Here is a 25,042-nt window from a genome sequence, read left to right on the forward strand (position 1 = left end):
CTTTGTAATTAAATTAATTGAAATAAAATTACAGAAATACATTAAAACCGACTTTTTACTTATAAAAGAGCAGTAATTGAACGGTATAAGATCTTGCTAATAATTGGGAGAAAATTTAGCAAAGTTCACAACCAACTATATAAAGTGTTGCATACTTTTGTGCTGTAACGTCGAAAATGCGTTTTTATTGCATACTCTAGAGGGCAGCACGTGTCGCCACAGAAAACTGATATAAAACTGTTGCATACTTTTGTGATGTGATGTCGAAAAGTGCATTTCCATTGCATACTCTAGAGGGCAACACTATAATTTTGAAAAAATTTAAATTTTTTTTTTTAATTTTTATTTTTTTTTATTTTTTATAAATTCTTAGTCAAGTTTTCTTGAAATCCTTGCATGGCAATCAATACTATTGCTTCCCACGAGTGCAAAATGGTATGCAAAATGATCCTTGGGAGATCCTTAGTGATTATGATTCTGATTCTCGGCCGTATCCATGTTTTACTGGATATTTGTGTCCCCTTTAATAAAACTATTTGCAATTTCCAATTCGAATTTATTGTGTGTTTGATTTGTATTTTTTTTTTGTATTTTAGTTAATGCTAGGAGTAGGTGGTAGGCATTAGGCAATTACGTACATATAAATATGTATATTAATGTATATTCGAATATATATAAGCTAAATTTTAATATGTAGTATTAGGAATCGTAAATTGATAACGAAGCGGTTTGTTTAGTCATAGGTAGTAAGTACTGTACATTATTAGGCAATATTAACGACATTTGAAGTAATATTCTTTTCGCTTTTTACAATACAAAAATCACATTCGATTTCTTGTTGTTGTTCCTAAATGTTTAAAAATGAAGGCAAAGTTTTTAATCGATTTCGAATACTAACAGCTTATAGTAAAATTCATTTGCTGGCAATTAACAAACTCGTCTGCTGCACGCCACAAAGTGCATAAGTTTATTTTCAATTTGAAGTTTGAAATTTTGCAAATTTTCATTTAATGCATAAAAGCAATTTGTGGCCGAGTTGTTCGTTTGGTCGGCTTGGAGGGGATGGAAGGGACAAGGCTTGGGTGTGTATTGCTTATGTTATTAGTCTAGGCCTTAATCTAAGCAGGGGGGCTTAAGCGAAATTCAATTTATTGTACGTGTGTGCAGCAGGCAAGCAGAAGACGAGCGAACGAGCAGAACGAACAGGCAGCAGGAGCAGGCAGCAGGATATGGCAGACAGGCTGGCAGGCTGGCAGGCAGTCAGGCTGCTGCCTAATTGTAGCTGCTCTTCTTTTATAATAAATAGCTGCTGCCTCAGGCGCTGCACATTCTGTTGATGGGCGCACATTTGCGCACTTGCAGCACTCACACTCACACACATACACAGACACACACACACACACGACGTCTGCCATATGTGTAGCCATATGTGGGCGTGTGTGTGGGTGTGTGTGCGTGAGTGAATGGGTGGGCGGGCGTATGTGACTGCGTCTGGTTTCCTTCTTGTGGCTTTTTCTCAAAACAACAAAATAACGAAAAAGTAAACCGGAAAGAATTATTGTTGAGGCTGTCATAAATAATGCTCGGCTCGTAACTAAGATTTGGTCCTGCGAGATGAAGCTGTTGGCACGTGCCCGGAATGTGCTGCTACTCCTGCTGCTGCTGCTGCTGCTCCTACCTCTGCTGCTGCTGCTGTTGCTGCTGCTGCTTAGCTCACTATATATACTTGGATATATAGCGCTTCTGCACAAGTCGGCCAGCCTTGCGCTTGAGTATGGTGTAGCGTATTAACTGCTAATCGCTGAAATGCGGCGACTGCGGCGGCACACGTGGATATAGCTGCAGGAGAGACAGAGACAGAGAGAGACGTAGCTGATTAGCCGCTGGCCAAGCAGAGAGCCATATATATGTCGTATAACTTACCCCGAGCAGATTGCGTGGCACGTAGCCCTCCTCGCCCGCTGCATTGCGCGCCCACCACCATTCGTTCTCGGCATCGTCGCCCTTGCGCAGCACGATCAGCGGCTCGTTCACGTGGAAGCTCAGCTCGTCGCTGTTCTGCGCCTCGTACGAGAAGACCGCATAGACTTCGCCATTGTGCAAGATGCCCAACTTCTCTTGAATGCCTAAAGAGAGAGAGAGAAAGAAAGAGAGAGAGAGAGAGAGTCAGCTTAGAGTCAGCTATTTCCACAGGCCATACAAACTTACTGTACAAATACTCGGAGCAGCCATCAAAGCCCTCCTCATCCTCCTCGCACTTCTCCGCCGGCGTCTCATGATCGGACAGCGTCGAGGCAAACAGACAGGCACCGCTCTCCACCAAGAACTTGACCATGTTCAGATTGTTGCAGCTGGCGGCGCAGTGCAGCGGCGTCCAGCCATCCGAATCCTGCGCATTCACATCACAGCCAAATTGCACAAGGAATCTGAACGAGAGATGAGGTGGATATATAAATATATACATATATATAGATAAAGAATGGCAAATTTCCACTCACTTGACTATGTCCAGGTGGCCCGCACAGATGGCATTGTGCAGCGCTGTGATGCCCTCGTCGTTGGCCGCGCTGGGATTGGCCACCTGCATGGCCGTCTTCTTGACCAGCTCCAGTTCGCCCTCCAGGCTGGCATCGAGCAGCAGCGCCAGCGGATCAAAGCTTACGCGTCGCCCCAGCTTCGGCTTGCTGCTGGTGCGCTCCTTGAGGCTGCTGCTGCCCCCGCTGTTGCTCAGCTCCGCCTGGGTGCGCTCCAGGCGATCGGGCTCATCCACGCTCGAGCTGCTCTGCGAGTTGCTGTTGGGCGAGTGCTGCGGCGAGTCGAGTGTGCTGCGGCTAGGCTCCTGCTGCTTCGGCTGCTGCTGCTGCTGCTGCCCGGCCTCTGCCTTGCGCGGCAGCTGCTGCGCCCCGGCCTTGGTCAGGCCACCGCCCACAGGCAGCGCCTTGAGCCGCGGTGGCTGCTCGAATATGGGCTGCTTGCGTATGGTGAGCGGCTTGGCTTTTATGGGCAAATTGTCATTGATGTTGAGGGACTGCAGCCCGAAGCTGGGCGTGGCCGGCGCTGCTGTTTGTGCCTGAGCCTTGCCGGATGTGGTGGCTGCTGCTGCTGCTGTTGTTGCTCCACTCGATTCGCTGGGCTGCTCAGTGGGCGACATTTTGCTGGGCTTGGGCGGCAACGCGGGTCGCAGCTCAGCCGATGTGCTGGACACCACATTGGGCGCCACGCGATTCACCTTGGGGCTGTAGTTGATCATTTTGGGTATGGAGCTGCCGCCACTGCCTCCGCTGCTGCTGCTGCTGCTCATCGAGGTGGGCGCCACGCTGCTGATGGGTTTGCGCGGCGGCACAGCCACCTGCACCTGCAGAGGCTTCGTTCCGCTGCTGCTGATGCTGCTGCTGCTGCTGCTGGGGGCTCCTGCATTGGATACAGCCATGGCCACGGATTTGCTGACTGCGCCCAGCGGCATGCTGTGCACCGTTAGCTGCTGCTGCGTGTTGCGCTCGGACAACGTCTCGCTGGTCACCGCAATCTCGTTCTTCTTGACGGCTGTTGGCTCCTGCGACTCCTTTGCCTGCTGATTCAATTTGTTGATCAGCGCCGAGGCGGAGCTGCTGCTCGAGATGCTCTTCGGTATTTTGCTGGCATTTGCTGCAGCAGCTGGAGAAGTTGTTGCTGTTGTTGTGGATGTTGCTGCAGTTGCTGTGGTTGCTGCTGTTGCCTCTGCTGCCGCTGCTGCTGCCGCCGCTGCTGCTGCTGCTGCTGCTGCCGCTGCTGCTGCCGCCTCTCTATCCCGCTTCTTGGGTCCCACCTCGGCATAAATGTGCGTCGTGCTGTCCATGGCCTCCGTTTGCGCCTGCTTGCGCAGCTCCGCCTCCGATTTGAGCTTCTTGGCCAGCTTCGATTCGTCGCTTTCGCTGCTGTTGCTCGCTGCCGTTGCTGCTGCTGTTGCCGTTGCTGCCGCCGAGGCTGCAACACTGCTGGGATAGAAACTCTGGCCCGGGGTCAGCTTCACGTGGCTGTGACTCAGATCCTGGATGAGCTGATTCTGCTGATTGGTGTTGGCCGTGGCTGCCGCATGCTTCAGCATGTTGCCCGCGCTCAGATAGCTGGCCGTCGTTGTTATCGTCGACTTCTGGGGCGTGTGTATGAAGGGCTCGACGGCGGCCACATTGACGCTGCCCCGTGCCATGGCACGCTCGGCTGCTCGGCCGGCGGCTGCGGCAGCGGCTGCTGCTGCCAGCTGATTGACCTGCTTCTGCAGCAGTTGTTGCTTCAAGGCAGCCACGCCTCCATGCTTGGAGGCAGGCTGACGCTGTTGCTGCTGCTGTTGTTGCTGCTGTTGGGCTGCTGCTGCTGCTGTTGCTGCCAGTAGCTGCAATTGTTGTTGCTGTGCAGCTGCTTGTTGCTGCTGCTGCTGCTGTTGTTGCTGCTGCTGTTGTTGTTGCTGTTGTTGCTGCTGCTGTTGTTGTTGCTGCTGCTGTTGCTGTTGCTGCTGGTGATGCGTGTTCGCCTGCTTTTTGCGCTGCAGGCGCGTTTGCAGCTCGTAAATGCGTTGATCCACCGAGCGCAGCTCCGCCTGCCGCTGCTGCAGGGCCTCGCGTTGCATGTGCAAGCGTGCATCCTGCTGCAAGGACAACTGATTGCGATACTGGATTGCGCCAAAGAACAAAGAGAACAATGAGTTTTAATTAGCATTAGCCGTTAGCCCATTGGCCACTCCACCCCCCACTCCACACTCCCCACTCCACACTCACCATCAGCTCGCGTCGCAGCTTCTCGAGCTCCCGCGAGGCCTGCGGCGGCAAAGCCTGCGCCGCCGTCTGTCCGGTTGCGGCCAGCAGATTGACAGGACATCGTCGGTCGCGTCGCAGCTCCTCCAGCTGGCGTGTGAGCGCCTCCACCTTGGCCACCGCCAGGCTGAGCTCCTTCTCCTTCTCACTGAAGAGCGCCCGGATCGAGTCCAAGTCATTGCCTAAGCACAAAAGTTAAACGGATTAGTTGGGCCATCCACGCAGCAGCCTCAAAGCCCCACGAAGTCGCTTATTTCCTAATGAGGCTGGCGCACTTACGCGGCTAATTGAAGGCGGGTCCGCAGCACCGGGTCGCCGCTTAAATATGCTCTACAGAAAGCCGCTTAGCTTAACTTCTTCTTGCTTGGGCCCCCCTTCACCTGCCTCTTGCTCTCCACATCTTTTACCCTTCTGCCTGCATTCAAGTCGCTAACCTTTTATACCCATACATACATATATAAATATCTTTTAATCGTCGGCATATTTCTGCGAAATTCACACCTAGAAACATTCGCAACGTCTGGTCACACATGCCGCTGAGTAGGGTCCTGCGCATCCGTCGGATGCTGTCTGAACTAATTATCGCCCAACAAGGCGCAACTGAAACCTCATTAACATAACATCCTAGTCAGCGGGTGTCTGTGTGGGTGGGCGTGTCTGTGTTTCGTGGCTAAATCGCCAATGCCAGCACAGTCAATGCCAACAAAAATTAGATAAGCTGCTGTGCGTGACTGGAAGATACTCAGCAAACCAGACTTGGATATATTCAACGAAGTTTTCAATTAAAATATTTATTGGATTTAGTCTCGATAAGCCCTAACTACAATTATTTAGGTAAATCATTTTAAACAGTTATTGTAGATCATGAAAAAACTATAGGAACAAATTTAAGATGAACTTAAAAAGAAAATTAAAGCCAAGTCTTCAAAAACACTACAATATTATCGATATTTATCGATTTCATAACCTAAAATATTCTCTTGTATTTAAGCATATTTTGAAGAGCTGATAAGTAAGCCTTTCTCTGAACCAGAAGTTTCTGCAGAAAATAGACCTGAGCTTAATCAATTAGTTAAACGTTAATTATCAATTATCGCCTTACTCATCTGCACAAATAAGTTATTGCCTTGTTTAGTGTCCTTTGATTGCTATATGTTTTCATCCATAAACACCCCATATAATATGCACCTCTAATGGGTATAGGTTATAACAAGGCCATCAGCAAGGATAACATCTTTGGCAGGGCAGCTCAAGAGCCACCCACAGGCAATCATAAAGGACAACAAAGTGCCACACATACATAAATTAAAGTTGCGCACACACACACACAACCGCTCACACTCATATACAGTTACACGCATGCTGAGGTAGCGCCACTCAACACGATTTTAACACATGTTAATCCCGCAGTCGTCCCAGCTCGGCTGTCCACGACCACGCCCACGCCCACGCCCACTAAGCGTGCTTGTCGTGCATGCGGTGCTTAACTCAATTGGACCCATCTTCACTTTGTAGTTGCCCTTACACTTTCCCTTCCCTCCCCTCACCCCTCACCGCGTTCAGCTCATATACTCACTCAGTGTTACATTGTAGGTCTTCTGTAGATCCACTTGACCCCGCAGCGCGCGTAAGCGTCGCAGCTTGGACTCCTGCGCCTCGACACGCTCTCGCAGCCGACGCAGTCGCTCCCCCTCGGCGCTGGCCACCGCGCTGCGCACCTCCTGCGATTTGAGGAAGCGCAACCGTTGCTCCTTTGTGGCCAGCAGCTGGTGCTGGCTGTCGATTTGCTGCTGCTGTCGCAATGCCATCGCCCTCAACTCGGCTGACGTCAGCCTGCTGGGCACCTGCAACGGGAATAGAGAGAGTGAGAGAGAGAAAGAGAGAGAGAGATGATACAAGTGGGCGGGATTAGTGGATTATAGTGGTCATACACATAAGTGGGTGTCGCACCACCCGCACCCAACCACTCTCTGTCCGTGTGCAGAGATCGTTAGAGATTCAGCTGCGGATAAGCTGCTTCAAAAGGTGTCATTGGCGCCACCCTTCGACAAGGGGGCGGGTGGGCGCATCAATGGCGTCAAAGTGAAAATGAAATTTCCACAATTTATAAACGTTATCTGCAATCGTTGCCTTCACCCAGAGCCAGAGGCAGCGTCACAGTCAGAGCCAAAGCTCCAAGCTCCATTCGTGCCCGGAGTCGAGTGTCAAGTCAAGTCAAGTTGTCAACATCCACTCCTGGTCGCCTCCTCAGTCCCAGTCAGAGTGGGAGTCGTGGTCACGGTCATGGTCTGGTGGCTTTCCCCACACCGTCTGATACCACCATAAATCAAGTTATGTTTATGTGTGTGAAAAATGAAAGCTAATTTGCTACCTTTTTATTTAGGGCCTAGCGGAAAGAACGGAAAGAAAAACGTAACAAAATTTGAGAATAACAAAAGAGACGTTCGCATAAATAGATTAAAGTTGACCCCACACCTTGACTCTACCTCCAACCATCCCTCGTTAGATTTGGCAGCTAATCGCTCACTGCACATAAAACTAGATGCTGAGCGTGTGAATTTGATTTAGTTCATTTGAATTATTTTAGGACTTAGGTCATTTAGTAAGAGGCTTGCTGCTTGGCACATACCCAGTGTATGTCTTACAGCAAATATTTTCGTGTAAGTCGAAACTACTTTTGAACTAGTTCCAAATTGAAATTGCAACAGAATCTACTTCAAATATACTTTTAGATTTGTATTAGTAAAAACTGTCTCAGACGTAAATCTTTTTTCCAACTAGTTTCGTACTAGATCAAATTAGAAGTTGAAGCAAGCTTTTGAGCTTGAAAATATTTTGAACTAGTTCCATATTAGAATATATTTTGAGCTGGTTCACAGTGAAACTTGAGTATGAGCTGACTTCCATAGCTATTAAACCCATTCTAAACTAGTTCCGTGCTGTGGTAGCTTTAACCCAGCTCTGTACTAGCTTAGAGCTACAACTCTTGTTGAACTAGCTCCGCACTAGAGAAATGAGATGTACGTATTAGCAGTTCAAGTCTAGTTTTTGATATAGTATCTTAATAGAATTGATTTTGAACTAGTTCTCATTTAAAATTCCATTTTAAAGAATTTTAAACTATCATAAATCTCACAAGATCGATGAGTAATCAAGATAAACTTAATCTTATATTTATTTAATTTACGTATATTTTCAATTTAATGAATTCATTTATTTTTAGACCTTTTTTTTCATTAATTAAATAAATTCTATGCATTTTTTAAAGTAAAAATATAATAGCAAAATATTATTATATTATATTGATACACCTACTAAAAGAAATAATACATGAATATAAATCATGAAATAAAACATGAAATAATCAAATTAGGCGCACATTAGCTTTCAACTGCATTTGATTTCTCTCAGTGTAGTTGATGGTTTGCAGTTTACTTACGTTAAGCTTCGGCTCGGATGTCACCACCCGCGTGGGACTCTGGGAACCATTGATGTTGCTGCCGGCCATGCCCATGCCCATGCCCATGCTCAAGCCCATGCCCAAGCCGCTGTCACTGCCGTAGCTGCTGCTGCTGCCGCTGGCGCTGCTGTTGCTGTTGCTGCTGCTGTTGCTGCTGGCGCTGGGGCTGAGCGCTGAGGTGGCCCTCGAGGCGGGCATCAATGAGGCTGGCGGCATTTTGGGCAGATTGCCCGACACGGGCCGACACACGCAGGTTAGCATCGTCAATAAGGCTCAACTCTTTCGATTTTTTGGTTTGGTTTGGCTTGCGGATTCCTTTCGGGGGATTTCGCTTCTATATTTTGCACGTTCTTTTTCTCACTTTATTGACTTTGATTACGTTAACGTTACGAATTCGCCTTCGAAATGTTGTCACACCTTTTCCCTGTTCTTTTTGCAGTTTGTGCTTTTTATTGTTGCCTCTTGAATTACTTCAAAATGCACTCGCAGTTGTAATATTTGCATGTGTGTGTGGTATGTGTGGTGTGTGTGTGTGTGTGCGTGTGTGTGTGTGGTGTGCTGTGGCATGCAGGTTATGTGTCCTTCGTCCTGCAACTATTATTTCTCTTTCGATTCCCCTTTCCTCTTTTCTCTTCCATTTTTTTTTCGCATGTGACTTTGCTGCTTCGCTGCTCAACTGCTCAGCAGCTGCAGTTGCAAATTTGTTTTTATTGTCGCAGAAAATATAACGAACGTCGCCATGACTTGCAAGCACCCACCGCGCCACGCCCACCGCACATAGCACCACCCGCTGGCTGCACTTGGCCGTCCCCGCCCGCAGAGCGACCAGCTGCCTGCACTATGTACTCGTTAATGGATTTTCAATTCAGCGCCTGATTGAAAGCATACTTTGTACTGCAGTGTATGCAAGTGTGTGAGTACAGTGTGTGTGTGTGTGTGTGTGTGTTAGTGGGTGTAGTGTTTGTCATGCGAGTGTTGGTTGTCATTGGCAACGGGCAGCGTCAACAGCCGTGACAACAACAGGCGCTCAATGGCTCCCAGCACGACAGTCATAACAATTAAAGACTCTGCCAGCATGGGGCTGACACGACAGATAGATACCCTGTACATTGCATAGAAGGGTCTCTAGACTGCGCCAAAGAAGTCGAGCAGTTGACTTGCGCAGTTACTTTGATGATATTTTATAGAGTTTGATTAGAGCCAGCAAACAGCTCGACTACTAGCTACCCTGTAAAGGGATATATTTAATCATATTGCTATTCAGTAAGCTCTAATCTTTTTCTATGTTACTTTTCAATCAAATTCAAGTTGAATTGCTATAATTAAAATTGATTAGCTGCCAGCCAGCACGACTAGCAGTTACCCTGTAAACTGTATATTAGCTTCGTAGCTTAATACTAGCTCTTATTGCTGACACATCCAATGACTCTTCTCTTTCACATCTTAAGACCTTTGTTGCACACAGTTGCTACGACTCTGAGATACCCATTAATAGACACATAAATCACAACAAAAGTTATACAAAAGCACGCAAATTACATCTAATTCCATTCCCAACTGCCTCTTGCTCTCTCTCTCAGTCCGCATTAAAGTTCCATTTACTTCCTGCTTTATTAGTCTTGGCTAACTTAACCCTATATGTAGGGCATACCTATAACAGCAGCAGCTACAAGCCAAGCTAACGGCCCAGTTGCGTGTGCATAATCACTCGCACTTGCTAAATAAGAGTGGGTCAAACAATAGTTAATGCAAGTCAAATAGGCAAGTCGAGAAACGACGAACCACTAAAAACGTAGCGCCTAGGTATTAAAAACAACAGCCGTGGGGTGGGGGCAGCTGCCACGCCCACACACAAACAGAGACATAGAGACATAGAGACAGCGATAGGGACAGAGACAAACAGAAGGCAACTAAACACTGAGCAAACAACAAAATGTCGTCATGTGTTTTGTTGGCAAATGGAAAATGAATGCGACGGGCAACTAACGAGGCGTGTGGTGCAGGGAGCCAGCCCGAAAGAGTGGTTGTGGAAGGGGTGTATGTGGGTGTGTGTGTGTGTGTGTGTGTAGAGTGCTTGTGGAAACGTAACGTCTGCTGTGCGACATGTCAGCAGCTGTGCTGGCTGCACAATTGGCTTTGGTCACACTGGCGCACAGCCATATTGATGAGCGCGCCACACTCGACGAAGTCAAGCGGAAGCAGGCAAAGGGCAAAGGGCAAAGGGCGGAGAGCAGCAGCAGAGGAGCGGGAGGGAGAGAAACGAGACGTTGCAGGAGAAGGTTGTCCCTGATCAATGACAGGCAACAGAAATTGCATTTCACAAAAGCATTTTGCAGTGGCGAAAAGACGCGATACACACTCACACACACACACATACGCACACCCATATACAGTGACACAGAGAAGACTCAATTTATGGCGCTTTTATGGCTAATATAAGGTCATATCTGAGCACAAAAGAACGAGAAGAAGCAGCAGAGCAAGAAATATGAACAGCAGCAGAAGCAGGAGCAACAGCAGGAGCAGCAGCAGCAGCAGTGTGTAATCAGAATTCTCTACATAATTTGTGCCAATTTGATTGATTGATTCGTTGCAGTCAATTTTTGATTGGAATTAAGAAGAACCTAAATACCAGCTGTCAACAAATAAGTAAACAGAGAAAGAGAGAGAGAGTGACACCTACACACGGACTCACTCACTCTCTCTCTCTCTCTTGTCCAATCGATTAAAGGCAAACATTTTGGTTGCGCATATTTTCCAATTAACAAAGTTTGTCATAATAGCTCGCTGGCATCTCGATCACGCAACATGGAATGCGGCCTCAGGCATGCTCTCAGCTATTTATGCCACTAAAAAGGGACACTAGAAGCACCAGAGAGAGTGAGAGAGAGAGGGGGGAGAGGGAGAGGGAGCGTGCGAGTTGGGTTCGACTTAAACTTTAGCAAAGGAATTTCAAACATTTTCGCTGGCTCAGCACCACAAAAAGTACAACAACACCAATAGCAACAAAAGTGGCTGCAAAAAAACGCAACTATTTATGTTGCAGTGCGGCTAGAAAACGGACAAGGGGCGTGGCCAGGGCTAAGCGCCAGCGGCTTTAGGGTGTGGCATAGCCAAAGCAATATAATTGTACATTGAAAGAAGTCCGCGAAGCCATCGGCGTTTGTTGTCGTCAGAGCGGCTGTTGTTGTTGTTGTCATTGTTGTTGTAGTTGGCTCAGAAGCAACAAGCATTTTATTGATTTTAGCCCTTTTTAGCCCTGCGGCTGCATTGAGGCGCTGGCCAACAGCGGTGCAGGGGGAGGAAGTGAAGGGGGGGAGGAGTTTTGCTTTTACCCCTGAGGCGGGGTCGCCAACAGCTCCACCTTTGGGGCTGGCTTCGCGTGCGCGCACGTTTATTGCTAATTCTTTCTCGTTCTGCTTCTTCTTCTCTTTGTGCTCTTTGTTTTGTTTTCTTTACTCGTTTTGTCATTTGTCGTTTGTCGTTTCAACTTTGCATACCCTAACATCGGGCATTTGCATTTTAAGCGCACTTAAAGTGAACGAGTTGGGGCCACTTGGGTGCAGCCAGTGTTGCACACCGGACTGCCAAAGTCTTTAATTTTTCCATTAGAAACTATTCAAAAAGTAGTGGAGCAACTCTTGCCCAAAAAGAAAAAAAAACTTTTACCTCGAAGAGAAAACTAAGTTTTGATCAAATAAAGCATAAAAAGTTTAGTTGCTTAAGTAAATATATTAATAAGTCCATTTGGCAAAATGACAGTGGGTTTAATAGGAGCTAGATTCTCAAGCTGTTATTAAAAAGTTATAGCGAAAGTTTGGAAAACATTCTACTAGAACAAATGTGCTAATAAAGGAAAAGTTGTAGTATGAAAAGCAGAACTTGGAAAAAGCAAGGTGTTATATTTATATATTTAAATATCTATAGGTGAATTTCTAGCTCATTTTCTACTTTTTATGAATTTTTCAATGCTTGTTTTGTATACATTGCATTCAAATTTTGTATCTTAATTTTATAATCTTCATATTGTTTTCTTTTTATGAAATTTAACTTAGATTTTTATAGAGTATAAATTTTCCTTTTATTTTGCCTACATTTTAGTCTGTTTTTTCTCTCTTTAACTGTTCTCTCTTCTACAAAACAATTTATCAATTTTATCAATTTGCTCTGTCAACATACTTTTTGCTACCATTGTAGCTGTAGGCTAGGAAGGTTCCTTAATCAATTTTTGATTGTTTAACTATTTCTACCTCAAAACGTTGTCGCTTTAAAGCAAAAATATTTTCACTCAAATGGAGACTGATTCGTTTGGCCTTCAGTTTTAAGGATTCAATTTGATGCATAATAATTTAGCTTAAATTTTAAATTTAAGCCAATTTAAGTCTTTGGCTTTTGTCCCTCAAAAAATCTAAGATTTTTAAGAGTGGTATTTTCTTAAATAATTTTTAAGAATTAACAGATTCCAGAAACAAAGCTTTTTTGGCAATTTAAACTTAACGGAATGTATATATAAAAAATATATAAAAATATATTGTTAAAATTTCTTAGATATACCAAGAACATATCTCAAATATGTAAGAACATATATATGAATATATTATTATATATAAATATATATTATATAAATATCCTAAACATTTCTATAAATTTTTAATAGAGTACTTTATATTCGCACAGCTGCTCTATTCTCGCAATTTGTTCTAGTTCAAGAGTCGCGCTCTTAAGTCTCTCAAAAGTTCTGGTCGCTGTTGCTGATGTTGCTGCTGTTGCTGTTGCTGTAGCTGTCACGTTCTTGCTGCACATTTTGAAATCGATTACAAACAGGATATGCGCAGCGGAAGTGTGTTTTATGAGGGGACGAGAGCGGGGCAGGACAGCGACAGCAGACAGCAGACATCAGCTGAGGCGATTAGCAAACTGCGACAGCCACTGTCCAGGAAGAGCAGGAATTGCTGCTGCTCTTTGCTGCTGCTGTTGCAGTTGCAGGTGTGGCAATGCCCGTGGGGCAGAGAACCCTCGGCGGAGTAAGAGCTGCACGTTGTTTAATGAATTTGCATGGCATCGAAGATCTCTCGCATCGAGCATGAGCGATTTGTGTGTTGTGCACAACAATGTGGGCCGAGGGCGAACGTGTGGCAACTGCCTCCTGCCTCCTGCCTGCTGCCCCTTGCATGCTGCCTCCTGCCAGCTGGTGGCTAGCTTAGAGCTGTGCCGCAGCAATGCGACATGAGTCCACAGTTCACTTGCTTTGTGGGTCGCACAAATGCACCGCACTTTCTCTACCTCTCCTGCTACCCCCACTCTCTCTCTCTCTCTCTCTCTTTCTCTCTCTCTCACTCCAACTCCTGCCCCTTCCACATCTTATCCTGTGTAAGGCGGATAAAAAGGAAGGCTTGTTCCAAGTGGTTTCAGCTGTGAGTGGCTTTTGCTGTGCTGCAAAACTTTTGCACACTCGCATGTTCTCTGTATGTGGGTGCTTGGGTGGTTGGGTGGTGCGCCTATTTGTTGGCGAACTTAAGCTGTCGCTCACGCGAAGCTGTTCGCATTTAGAGGCCAGCTTGATGTGCTTCACGTTTCTGTTGAATGTCCGGTGAGACGAGGGAGAGTGGGGCAAGTTGTGGTTGCGGCCTGTGGCTGGTTCGATGGTTTCAGTTTTGGTGCGGTGTTCGGTTTCGGTTTCGGTGTTGGGCTCTTCTTATTTGTGTTTTGGGGCACAGGACGCGTTGTAATTTCTCTGAGCGTCATTCATTCAACGTTTTTCTTTCAGCTTTTATTTTTCCCTTTTTTCCATTTTTTTTTTTTTTTCAGAATTTCCTCTTTCAGTTTCAGGTTTTATTTTCTTTGAGGTCAGCCGCCTGACGATTTCGTGCCAAACGCTTAACACTCCACAAAGTTGCGAGTTGAAGCAATTTTACGCAACAGTAATTAAAGCGCAGCGTGGGGGGAAAGTTGGGGGAAAACTGAGAGCAGAGCGAGAGAGTGGAAGAGAGAGTGAGAGGAGGGCAGCTGTAGGTAGGCTGTTGTTTGGTTACACGTGAGCGGGTGCCAGGTCAGCAGAGGGCTTGTTTATTTGGTGGCGCAGCAAAGCGAATTAAATTGGCCCAGCCTCAAGGTCGCACAATTGAATTCGAAACACCAATTAAAATGCCAAACGAAATGAGCTGCTCTCTCGCTTTGCGCGCTTGCGAGCTCGTTTTAATTACGCTCCAGATGAGCCGCTGCTCAATAGAAATGATAATGATACGCTTTTCAAATCGACTTATTGATTACCAAACCAAACCGGCCCATAATTAATGCCCGCAATGAGAGCTGAATGCAGGGCATTGAATATATGAATGAATGTACAAGTATTTATATATAAATATATACATACATATATATGTATATAGGTGAGAGAGAGAGGCGGACTACATTCAATCAATATATTGTTTTTAAGGAGTATTTAAAATTTAATTTGTTAGCTCTATTTTTAGGCTAAAAATTAATATCAAGAGTGTGAGTGTTGCTAGCTGAAATAATTATATATCTAAAGCTGAGTATTTTCTGAGCTATCGCCACTAATGATAGCTGATCAATGCTATAAAGGAGTTCAACTTTTATCGGCTTTCAGTGCTTACTCTTCATAGAAATACGTAAGCCTTAAAATAGATGTAAGAAACTTTACTTAGCATATCTTAACAGAATGAGCTCGAGAGAGAGAGAGAGAGAGAGAGAGAGAGAGAGAGAGAGAGAGAGAGAGAGAGAGTGAGAGAGAGAGAGAGAGAGAGAGGAAGAAGCAATGAAGAAAATGTTTATTCAAGGCACTATTTAAATTAGTTAAAACATTGTCATAGGGCATAACATATTACGTAATTCTTGCATTAGTTACAAAAATAAACAAATTTATTAAGAGACAACGACATTGACATTTAGATACACACAATTTGGCTGAGTTGAATTGGGTGTAGTAAAGAGTCTCTTAAGTTGTTGTTTAATGTCATTTCAGTTTATTTACCTTTAACATTTGATAACTACTTAACAGATATATAATGTTAATGTTCTATGTGAATTCTTTTTGGGAAGACTCCCTCTCTCTCTCTCTCTCTCTCTCTGTCCATAGCGTACTTCTTCAAACTATTCACCACAAAAGGCTTCACTTACTTTTGAGTGGAGTCTTTCCTGACAAGAAGAGATACCTTGGTAAAGACTTAGTCTTTATAAGACTGTATGCCTCTTTATTGGAACCATTCCACATACGACTCTAAATTAACATAAACTCTTCATAAAAGTCTCAACTCACAAAACTGTCCCATCAAAGCTTCCCCTCTTTACATCCCATCTCTTACAGTTAACAGAAGATAATTAATATTTAATTCGTAATACGTGTATATCGATTGCATTCTTCAAATATATTTTACAATTATACAACAGTCGATTAATCAGAGTTCAAAAAATTCTCCAAACGGTTTAAATTTAATGCGAAAAACGCGCACAAATTCAATAAATAAATATGCCCTAAATGGATTACGCGCTTGAAGAAACCCAAAATAAATTAATATACAATATATATAGATACACATATATGTACAAACATACACACACATATATATTCTCATATATTATATATATATATTTTTGTACAAACGATTTGCGTTAATTAAGTACGTCAGAATGATGAACACACGCAAAGGTTTACAAATTTTTGGTAATTTTTTTTTGGCTGTGCTTTTATTTTTGGTTTGCTGTTTGGAAATTTAATTATAAAATTTGAAAATTTAATTGAATGCTTTGAATTGAAATCTCATCCTAGTTGCAGTTGTGCATGTTGCTGTTATTAAATAATTGAGGCAAGAATAATAAACAAATGAAAACACGGCCATTGTATGCGTGAGCATGTGAAATCCGTATTACAAAAAAATCCGTAATACGTAATGAAAACAATGTGGAATTGCTGCAGCTGTCCGCCGTACTGTTTTTATACATAACATATACATAGGTGTACATATATTTGTATGTATATTTCATTTTTGGACAGTTGCACGGGGCGTATGCGCATTAAAAATTGATACGCCTCGCGCTTGTTATTTCTGCCGGACACTGATTATTTACGCGCGCACACAAAAGCCAACTTGGCCACAAGGCAAAAACAAAAACCAAAGGCACCAGCAGGAGAAGGATGACGGAAGGAACCGGATTCCGGCTCAAACCCCCTTCCGGCAGCGGACAATGCTTGGCAATTATTCAAAACATGAGAGAGAAGTTTGCAACAAATAAGTTCGTTCGCTTCTTTCTTTCTTCTCTGCTTTACTAAGTGAGCTCCATTCTCGCCGCACTGATTGCGGCACAAATAATTGTTGCAATTTCGTGCCAAAGTATTCGCTATTAGCCTGCATATTTGAGTGTTGCTAGCCACGACTGCTGCCCCTTAAATCCGGATCTGGACGTCAGCTGTTGCTCCTGCTGCTGCCTCTGCTGCTGCTGCTTTTCGTCCAAATGACTATTCAAACTTTTCACTGTTGTAATTATTATAAATAAATGAAGCGCTATTTGGTAGGCACCGACTGCCATTTGGCAGTGCTTTGTTTTCGCCAATGGGGGCGTTCTGTTGCTGCTGCTGGTGGCCACTGGGGGTGTGGATGGGGTGTGTGGCTCGTGATTTGAGGGCCGAGCCGAGCCCTTGCCCCCAGCACAGGTTATTGCCTTAGGCCTGTCCTTCGGAGCAACGCGTCACTGCCAGCTGGTAACTCTGTAGTGCTACAGACTGCCTATTTAGTGATACCCTGTAGTCATTAGTGATTTTAAGTGGGCATTCTAACGAATATAGGCATTATGTGCGGAGGGAGAAGAAGAGTGTCTAGGAAATATGTTTGACTCTTATTTAATATAATATAAAAGAGAAGTTGACAATATAAAATATTAGACTACAATGCATAATATAAAACACAAATACTAAACTTTCCTTAAAGGCTTCTCCTATATGATAACTGTAAATAATTAATATAAAAACTCATCGTTTACAATTTAAAGAAATAAATCTAGACTTCTTCAATTTACAGGGTAACTGTTAGTGCAGCACTTAAAAATGTGTGGGGCATTTCTTGTTTATTATTAACTCGACGTACGCCCCACATTTGTACAGTTGTTCATTTGTCGAGAGTAGCATTTGGTAATAGAAAATGGAAACCAGAACCCGCCAGGCCCAAATCAGCATGACATGGACTGAAATTAGAATAGAAGCCAGACACACACACAAACACACTTCCAGTAACATACACACACACACACACATTTACTTTTATATGACAGCTTTGTGTGACAATTATTTAAATGTCCCAGCTCCTATATATCTTATTTTGCTTTTTCTTTTTCATTGTATTTGTGGTACGTGTCCCATCGGCCATTTGGGTCGATATAGCGCATTGGAGTTAAAAGCAAGCACAAGGCCTCTGCATTTAAGGCCACATAAATTATGCAAAAAATACGAGAAAAAATTAAAGTAAATAAATTACGATTTAAAGAGAGATAAATAAATATTTTAATGATTTATCTGTGTGCGAGTGCACACACAGATTTTTATCTGTGCTCAGATAAATCAAAGATGTCTTTGCAAATCTGCCGCATTCTTAGACAAACAAAAAACGAGAAGCGGAGAAGCGGAGAAAGAACCAGAACTAGAACCAGTAGCAAATGCTTATCGCAAGTTTGAATTGCACTCTGATGAGTTTGCATTGAATTAGTCAGTTCCGCAATTTGTTTTGGCCAAAAAGCAACGAATGCCAAATATTTCCGCATTGCTGCATCACACAAAGCGAGCCGGAGACAAACTTGTTCAAACTTGACCATAAACGTAATTTTTGGTATTTTCATTGCAATATTCCATTTCCATTTCCATTTCAATTTCTATTTCTATTTCTATTTCTATTTCTATTTCAATGGCCATTTGTCTCCATTTTCCCTTCTCCATTTCCATTTCGATGTCTATTTCCATTTACATTCACATTACCATAGACATTGCTAACCAAAATAACAATAAAGCACAAACTGTCTGGGCCATCAGCTGTGTGTATGTGTGTGTGTGTGGCAGGGCCGAGTCGCCCTAGCTGTTGTCTGCGGTCAGCATTGAGCATTCATTACGTTGACCTTGACTGCCCTGTTTCTTCATCGCCTGCAGCTTCGTCTTCATCTTCTTCTTGCTCGTCTTCACACACCCATTAAGCCAAAGGCTGGGGCCAGCGCTGTAGGTAATCTATTAGATCTTATTGATGCATTTACGGCGCACTCAAATGCTAATTACACACTTGACCACAAAGAGCTCCAATCACAGTCAATCTTGTGCATTGTGTGTGCAATTAAATGAGCAAGCCAAATTGTTGTTGGCCAACTAGCTGAACTATCAGAATACCCTGTACAGAGAGTACAGAGGAAGCTATTCTAGAGCCTTGCTAGACACTCTTTTCACTTCGTTATGTAAGAATGAATAATCAAAGTGTAATATGTTAACCATATCCAACTGTTAATTAAAAAGTGTTAAGTAATGTTAACAGTCAATGCTTAACATAATGCTAAATAATTTAAAGTAGCATAATCATATCTATAATATTCTAAAAATATTATTAAGTCGAGATATACTAGCTGAATACTCCCAAAAAACTTATGAAAGATTAAAATACCTTTAAAGGAATTGGGCTTAGCATTCTGTTAACTATATGTTAACAGTTGTTAAACCTATCATCAATCTATCAACTGTTATCTTATCTAACAGATATAATATAATTCTGTAAAGGTATATGTTAACTAAATATGTTAACTGTTAGCCTTGCTGCATTTATGGATATTTCCATTAGCATTCTACATTTACAGCATGTTAACTAACATATATCCATCACGCTCACCTTAACGTATACTAACTATATTTAACCTATACTAAATCCAACTTAATATGCAATGCTTCTCTGGCTTAGCCAACTTTCTCAATTTCAAAGCTCTGCTATCTTCTACTTGAATTACACTCACTTTAACAGATAAAGCAACAGGATTATGTTAATGCGAGTTCAACATGTTAACTGCGTTCGGCTTAAGTGCTTTAAAAGACTTTCGATTGCTTTTAAATGAAACGAATGACGCGCCCATTGAAAAGTTTTTTGGGCATGCTAAATGTTTTGTAGCTCAAACACGTTCTCTGTTTCCCATATACCCCATGCGATAGTTGTGTGTGTATGTGCGTGCATGCGTGTGGCTGAGTGTGTGTGTCTACAGGATGTATTAAGTACAAGCCAAGAACCACAATGAGAGCTCAAACGTTTAGCCTGCCGCTTGATTAAAACAACATTTACGCAACAATCCGAAGAAGAACAATGAACAGAACAAAACCAAAAACCAGGCAAACAGCTGCGGGGCAACAAAAGGCAGAGTGAAAGAGTTGGCCAAAGTAGCAGCAAGAGAGACAGAGGCAGAGAGAGAGAGATAGAGAGCGTGAGAGTGTGTAAGAGTGAGAGGCAGACATATGAGACAGAGTGGGAGGCAAACATTGGAATCCGCACGGATTCGTTCACTGAGTCGCCCACTTGCAAACATCAATTGAACTCTTTTGTTCAGCTCGAGGCAATAACAATAACAATAACAACAGCTACAGCCATCAGCTACCAGCAGCAGCAGCAACATCAACAACAACAACGACTGGCAAAGGCATTTATTGTATGTAATTCGGAATCAATCAATATCACGCATACGCCATGTCTGCTTACAAAATCAAACGCACACACACAGCCTCACTCCCTGCTCCACCTTCCCTCCTCTCTCTCTCTCTCTCACGCTCTATCTATCTCCATCCCTCTTCGGCCATCGTTTCGCTGTCTCTTTCTTTCATCTGCTTAGCGCCTATTTAATTAAGTTAATGTAGTTAAATCTGCTTAAGCAAATATTTTCAGCTGCTCTACTGCGGCCATTCAATACAATGCAAAGAGATAAAACGCCCCACCTCGCCCCCGCATCATCATCTTCAGCCCCTGCGCTGCTCGCTCATCTGTTGGCTGCTGCTGCTGCTGCTCCCAGAAGTAAACCAAGTCAAAAGGCGCACACACAAAAGGCATTCATTACATAGACAACGCGGACCAAGGCAAAACTTTCAGTTCTCTTTTCTTCTCAGCCATCGCCGACGACGCCACGACGACGACGACGACGACGACAGATTTGCGACATAGAGGCTGAAGCTAAAGCGGAGGCTGGCTGAGGCTGCTCTCCGGTCTATGGAAGTTGGCACCGAGCATCATTAATATTAAGTAATCGTGAAGGATGCTCCATGCCCGCTCTCTGGTGCCTAATATCTTGGGCGGGCTAACCCGACTGACCAACCTGTGCACTGAAGTTCACCAACCTTGGAGCTAACGCCCACTCACTGGCTACACCCACTGTCCACTGTCCACCGCCCACCGCCCACCAGCCACCGCCCACTGTCCCAATGCCTAGTGACCATGAACATTGCCAAGTGACCATGAGTGACCAAAAGTGTCTGTCCTTCGGTCGTAAATTCACTTGACCAACGCACACACACGCACTCGCTTAGGGGCTAAAAGAAAATCAGAAGTAGATGGCGGAGAAGGCGGCGAAAGAGGGGAGCAAAACCAGTTATGAAGCGAGCATTTTGGCCCACTCGGAATGCCTCACAATGGACAAATTAGTGAAGTGCTAAGAGTTCAAATGTGTTTGGGGCCAAAATGAACTCCAAGTCATCATGCTCTCAGCCCCGGACTAGCTGATCCTAATGTCCTGTGGCAAGGGGCTCGGCCATATTTCCGTGCTGTGCGTATTGTAATTGGGGCTGCTTAAGTGGTTAAAAGGTTAACGGCTAAAGGTGTCAAATGAACAATATGCGAACAAAAAAAAAAAAAAAAAAAAAAAAAAAAAACAATCGAATGTCGATTATGGTGCGAGAGAGAGAGAGAGACTTGGCAATCGATCAAATAATTCGACAAAATTATAAGTAATTGATAAAATGATTAACAGCAATTAATAATCAATAGGTTTAAAAGATTTATACATAGTTCAGAAAATGGAAATCGGAATTGATAATCGATAAGACTGTAATATGTAATATATTTGTAGCCTTATGAATCCCATACATAAATTTGTCAACCTTTTGAAGGCTTTGAAGGCGTATTGCATTTCTGATTAAAATTGTAAATAAAAATGTTCAAAAGGCTTAATATTATAACTCATCGTACAAATTTATCATAGGTAAAACAATCAATAGATGATCTCTGTACATTCTATTACATTCCAGGCTCCAATAAATTCTACTTAGTTAGATACATATTAATTTTATCAGAAAACTCTTCAACCAAGCAATTTCGATAACGATATATTAAAACACTAATGAACTTTCCTTTCTGCTTTTTTATGTGCCGAGTCCAGTTTCTAATTCAGGGTCTTCTGGAAATTATGTAATTAACTCTTGGCTACCTTAAAACTTTTTTCATTACGAATCTGTTTTTTTCATTTCTTTTCCTTTTTTTTATTGTGTGAGGAAGCTGTGCCTACAAAATGGAAAATGCTTAAAATTTATGAGCCAAAGATACGAGAACATTGTGTACATAAATATGTGGAAGGACTCCTTTTTTGCCAGCTTCTTGGGGCCTACACTTGAGAGTGTCAGAGAGAGAGAGAGAGAGAGAGAGGGGGGAGAGTGAGACAGAGAGCGATAGCTGGCGCATGTGAATGCTGTGAAGTGGCATTTAACGCAATTTCAGACAGATGCTGGCTGTATTTGTGTTTGCTTACATTTTTAATTTGAGTTAACTTGGCCTCAGCCAAAAATTCAAATGAAATGAACAACGTGTCCAACCCTCGGCTACTTTAGATAACCCAGAGTCCGACATATATACTATATGGCTGGATGGTTGGCTAGATATGCCAGGCATTCCTTCAGATACAGTTCTCAGTTCCCAGTTCTCAGTTCTCGGTTCGCAGTTCCAGTTGGGAAAATTGCACATTAAGCTTAATTAAGAAATTCATTGGCGTGTCCAGAACGTGAATGTGATGTACTGCCGTTAATGGGCAACATTTAAAGCAGCCCCAGAGCCACAAACTTCAAACTGTAAAAAGGACATCAAGCTGACCAAGCAACGAGCGAACATCAAGAGAGTGCGAGAGGGAGACAGAGACAGAGAGGGCGGCAGAGTTGGCAATAGTTTCTACTCTTCTTCTTCTGCTCCATCTTCTTCTTCGTCGTTTTGCAATAGTTCTTGCCCACTTTTGATTGCCAGCGGCGACTGCTACAACAACAATTGCACGAATGTAAATAGAATTGTGGGCAGCAGCAGCAGCAGCAGCAGGAGCCGGAGCAGGAGCCGGAGCCGGAGCCAAAGCTGATGCTGGCAGTGGCCCAGTGGCACGCAGGACATGAACGTCGCACACTTAACAAATTAAAATGCCGCAACTTTCTGCTAAAAAGCAGCAGGTGCATAAGTGGGGGCCTAATGCAGTTAAGTGGGCGTGAAAAGCAGACCGTAAATGGCCGCTAGAGTGCGTATTATCTTGCCAGCTCCTGGTGCTGCTGCTATTGCTGCTCCTGCCGTTCCTCCTCCTGCTGCGTGCATTATAACTTATGTGGGCTTTGCGTTGGCCAAACAAAAAGCGCGGATAAAAAGCATAATTCATGCAGTTGCTGCATGCTGCAGCCAGGTGGAGGTCAACAAATGACCTTATCGCCAGCCTCCCGCATCGCGTTAGACAAAAGCCCAGCTGAGCGCATTTGCGTTGTCTGTAATGCAAGCTGCAAAAGTTTTGTACCTCGGCCACGGGGCGTATGAGCGCTAAATAAGTTGCCAGCCAGCCGTGTATCTGCGGCTCTAGCTGCACTCAAAATTGCGCTCATTAAGCCGTAATTCAGGCCAAGCGCAAGGGGAGTGGGCGGCCCCACACGCCCACACGAACACACTGGAGAGCAACGGTTTTCTATGATTGCAATGGGAGCGCGACACTTGAAAAGTCAGCAACAAATCTGTGCAAATTGCAGGCAGTTGATAGAGTAGAAAGGAGGGGGGTGGTGGTGGGGGAGGGGGCTGTTTTGTGGACTGAGTGGCGACGTGTGACAATATTGATTTAAATGTCATAAACACCCAAAAGTAGCACGCACATAGACACACACACACACACACATGCACGCAGAGCAAGTGGCACATCCGCAAGATACTTTGAATGTTTTTAGAGATACAACGAAGCGGAAGCCAAGTCAAGAAGACGAAGAAAAACAAACAGGCCGGCCTGTTGTCAACAAGGTGTGCAAGCGTGTGTATGTGTGCGGGTGTGTGTGTGGCACATTAATGTGTGTAATATGCCACACACGTAGCCAACTATTAACTAAAATGGAGCGACACACAAATGACAGCGCACATTTAAGGCTGACCGAAACCAAAGCCGGCAGATTTCGACTCAGGGATCGTAAATATCAGCCAAAAGAAACAAAAATGAAAAGGAAGAAGAGCAACAGCCAGTCAAATACAAAAACAATAAGAGCAGTCGCAGCAGCAGCAGCAGTTAGTGAGCTTTGCTTGTCATTTGTAACAGATGCGGGCGCCCGGCCACAATTGACTACACACACAGACACACACACACAGTCAGGCATTGCCTTGTGGAGAATGGGGCATTGGCATTTGGTTCACTGCCTTGGTAATTGGCCGCCACGCACAGCGCTCTGCTCTGATATTGCACAGATATACGCTCGTTCTATATACAAATATATGTCTATATATACTCTATATAATATGTATGTTTGCCTGCACATAAAAGGCCTGCTGGCAAACACTTTGTCATTCGTCCGCGTTTCCCCCCCGCAAACCACCCCACACCCACTCACGCCCCTTCCCCCTTCTTTTTTTTTTTTTTTTTTGAGTGCGCCTCCCGTAATTGCGAGCAAAGATAAGCGCTTTATTACCGATTCACTGGCTTTTATCGCATTTTAATAACTCACAAAATGCGGCCACGAAATTCACGTCGTTTCTGCGTTTCCGTTACGTTACACGTTACACGTTACACGTTATACGTTGCGCTACGTTACGTGGCGGCGTTACGTCTGCGTGCTCCGTCCCGTTGCGTTACGCGCTGCGTTGCGTCTGTCGTCGTCGCCAGGCAATGCACAACTGAAACTGAAACTGAAACCGAAACCGAATGAGAATGCGAATGCGAATGCGAATCAGCGGCAAAAAGCAGAAAACAGAACTGAACGCGTCGGCGACTGCTGCTGCTTTAAACGCTTTCACTCTGCCCCAATGGCTGGCTGCTAGCCGAGCGACAGCCGAATGTGTCACACACACCCGAAGCAGCGTGAGTCCGATTCGTGCACAGAGTCACAGCCGAAGCCGAAGAGTCACAGACTGCAGCTGTTCCGCCTAGCACACGCAGCTGCTGGCCTTAGGAGCACGACTGAGCGAGTGCGAGTGGGAGAGGGGGCGAGAGGAGAGACGGCAGAGCATTGGAGAGGAGTGCCGCGGGGCGGTCGGGTTAGCTCACTTGCTCACTTGCATTACCAAATGCTAAGGATACGGCGCTAGGCACGGAAGTGCGTGCGCTAAAAATACAGCACAGTGGTACAAACTCTTTATTTAAAGTGTGCATTTTAAATTCTAATTAAAAAGTAATTAATATAAAAGTTTCTAGAAATAATAAATAATAAAAGTGCTTCTAAAAAATAAGAACAAAATTCTAAAAAATGTAGTAAATAATTTATTAAATTAATAATATAAAATCAAATTAATTTTGTTGAGTTCTAAAAATAAAATACTATTTTATTATTTATTGTATTATTATTAAGTTTTTTTTT

At 44.1% G+C, this 25,042-nt stretch overlaps 1 protein-coding gene across 2 annotated transcripts; it reads right to left on the bottom strand.

Moving 5' to 3' along the window:
- Positions 1 to 535: 535 nt before the first annotated feature.
- On the bottom strand, positions 536 to 24,605 carry ASPP (Ankyrin-repeat, SH3-domain, and Proline-rich-region containing Protein). 2 transcript variants are annotated; one of them, XM_018011251.2, is made up of 8 exons: positions 24,158 to 24,605; positions 8,227 to 8,717; positions 6,364 to 6,631; positions 4,752 to 4,969; positions 2,499 to 4,645; positions 2,209 to 2,426; positions 1,924 to 2,126; positions 536 to 1,839 (listed from the first exon to the last, which is right to left on the bottom strand). In XM_018011251.2, exons 2-8 carry the CDS (start codon positions 8,506 to 8,508, stop codon positions 1,795 to 1,797), a joined length of 3,381 nt encoding a protein of 1,126 aa, XP_017866740.1. In that variant the 5' UTR covers positions 8,509 to 8,717; positions 24,158 to 24,605; the 3' UTR covers positions 536 to 1,794. The 2 variants fall into 2 exon arrangements, with proteins under 2 accessions (XP_017866740.1, XP_089326835.1); XM_089470709.1 differs by lacking the exon at positions 8,227 to 8,717 and having other exon boundaries at positions 24,158 to 24,586.
- Positions 24,606 to 25,042: the final 437 nt, after the last annotated feature.

Source organism: Drosophila arizonae, chromosome 5 (assembly GCF_054131065.1).
Source record: "Drosophila arizonae isolate 15081-1271.41 chromosome 5, UAZ_ARI_1.0, whole genome shotgun sequence".
NCBI classification, from domain to species: Eukaryota; Metazoa; Arthropoda; class Insecta; order Diptera; family Drosophilidae; genus Drosophila; species Drosophila arizonae.

Excerpts from the sequence above, each read along its gene's own strand:
- ASPP (XM_018011251.2), bottom strand. The coding sequence starts at position 8,508 with ATGCTAACCTGCGTGTGTCGGCCCGTGTCGGGCAATCTGCCCAAAATG. Across the intron at positions 2,127-2,208 it reads CTGCTCCGAGTATTTGTACA|GCATTCAAGAGAAGTTGGGC; the intron begins GTAAGTTTGTAT and ends CTCTCTCTTTAG. Across the intron at positions 1,840-1,923 it reads TGCCACGCAATCTGCTCGGG|CTATATCCACGTGTGCCGCC; the intron begins GTAAGTTATACG and ends TCTCTCCTGCAG.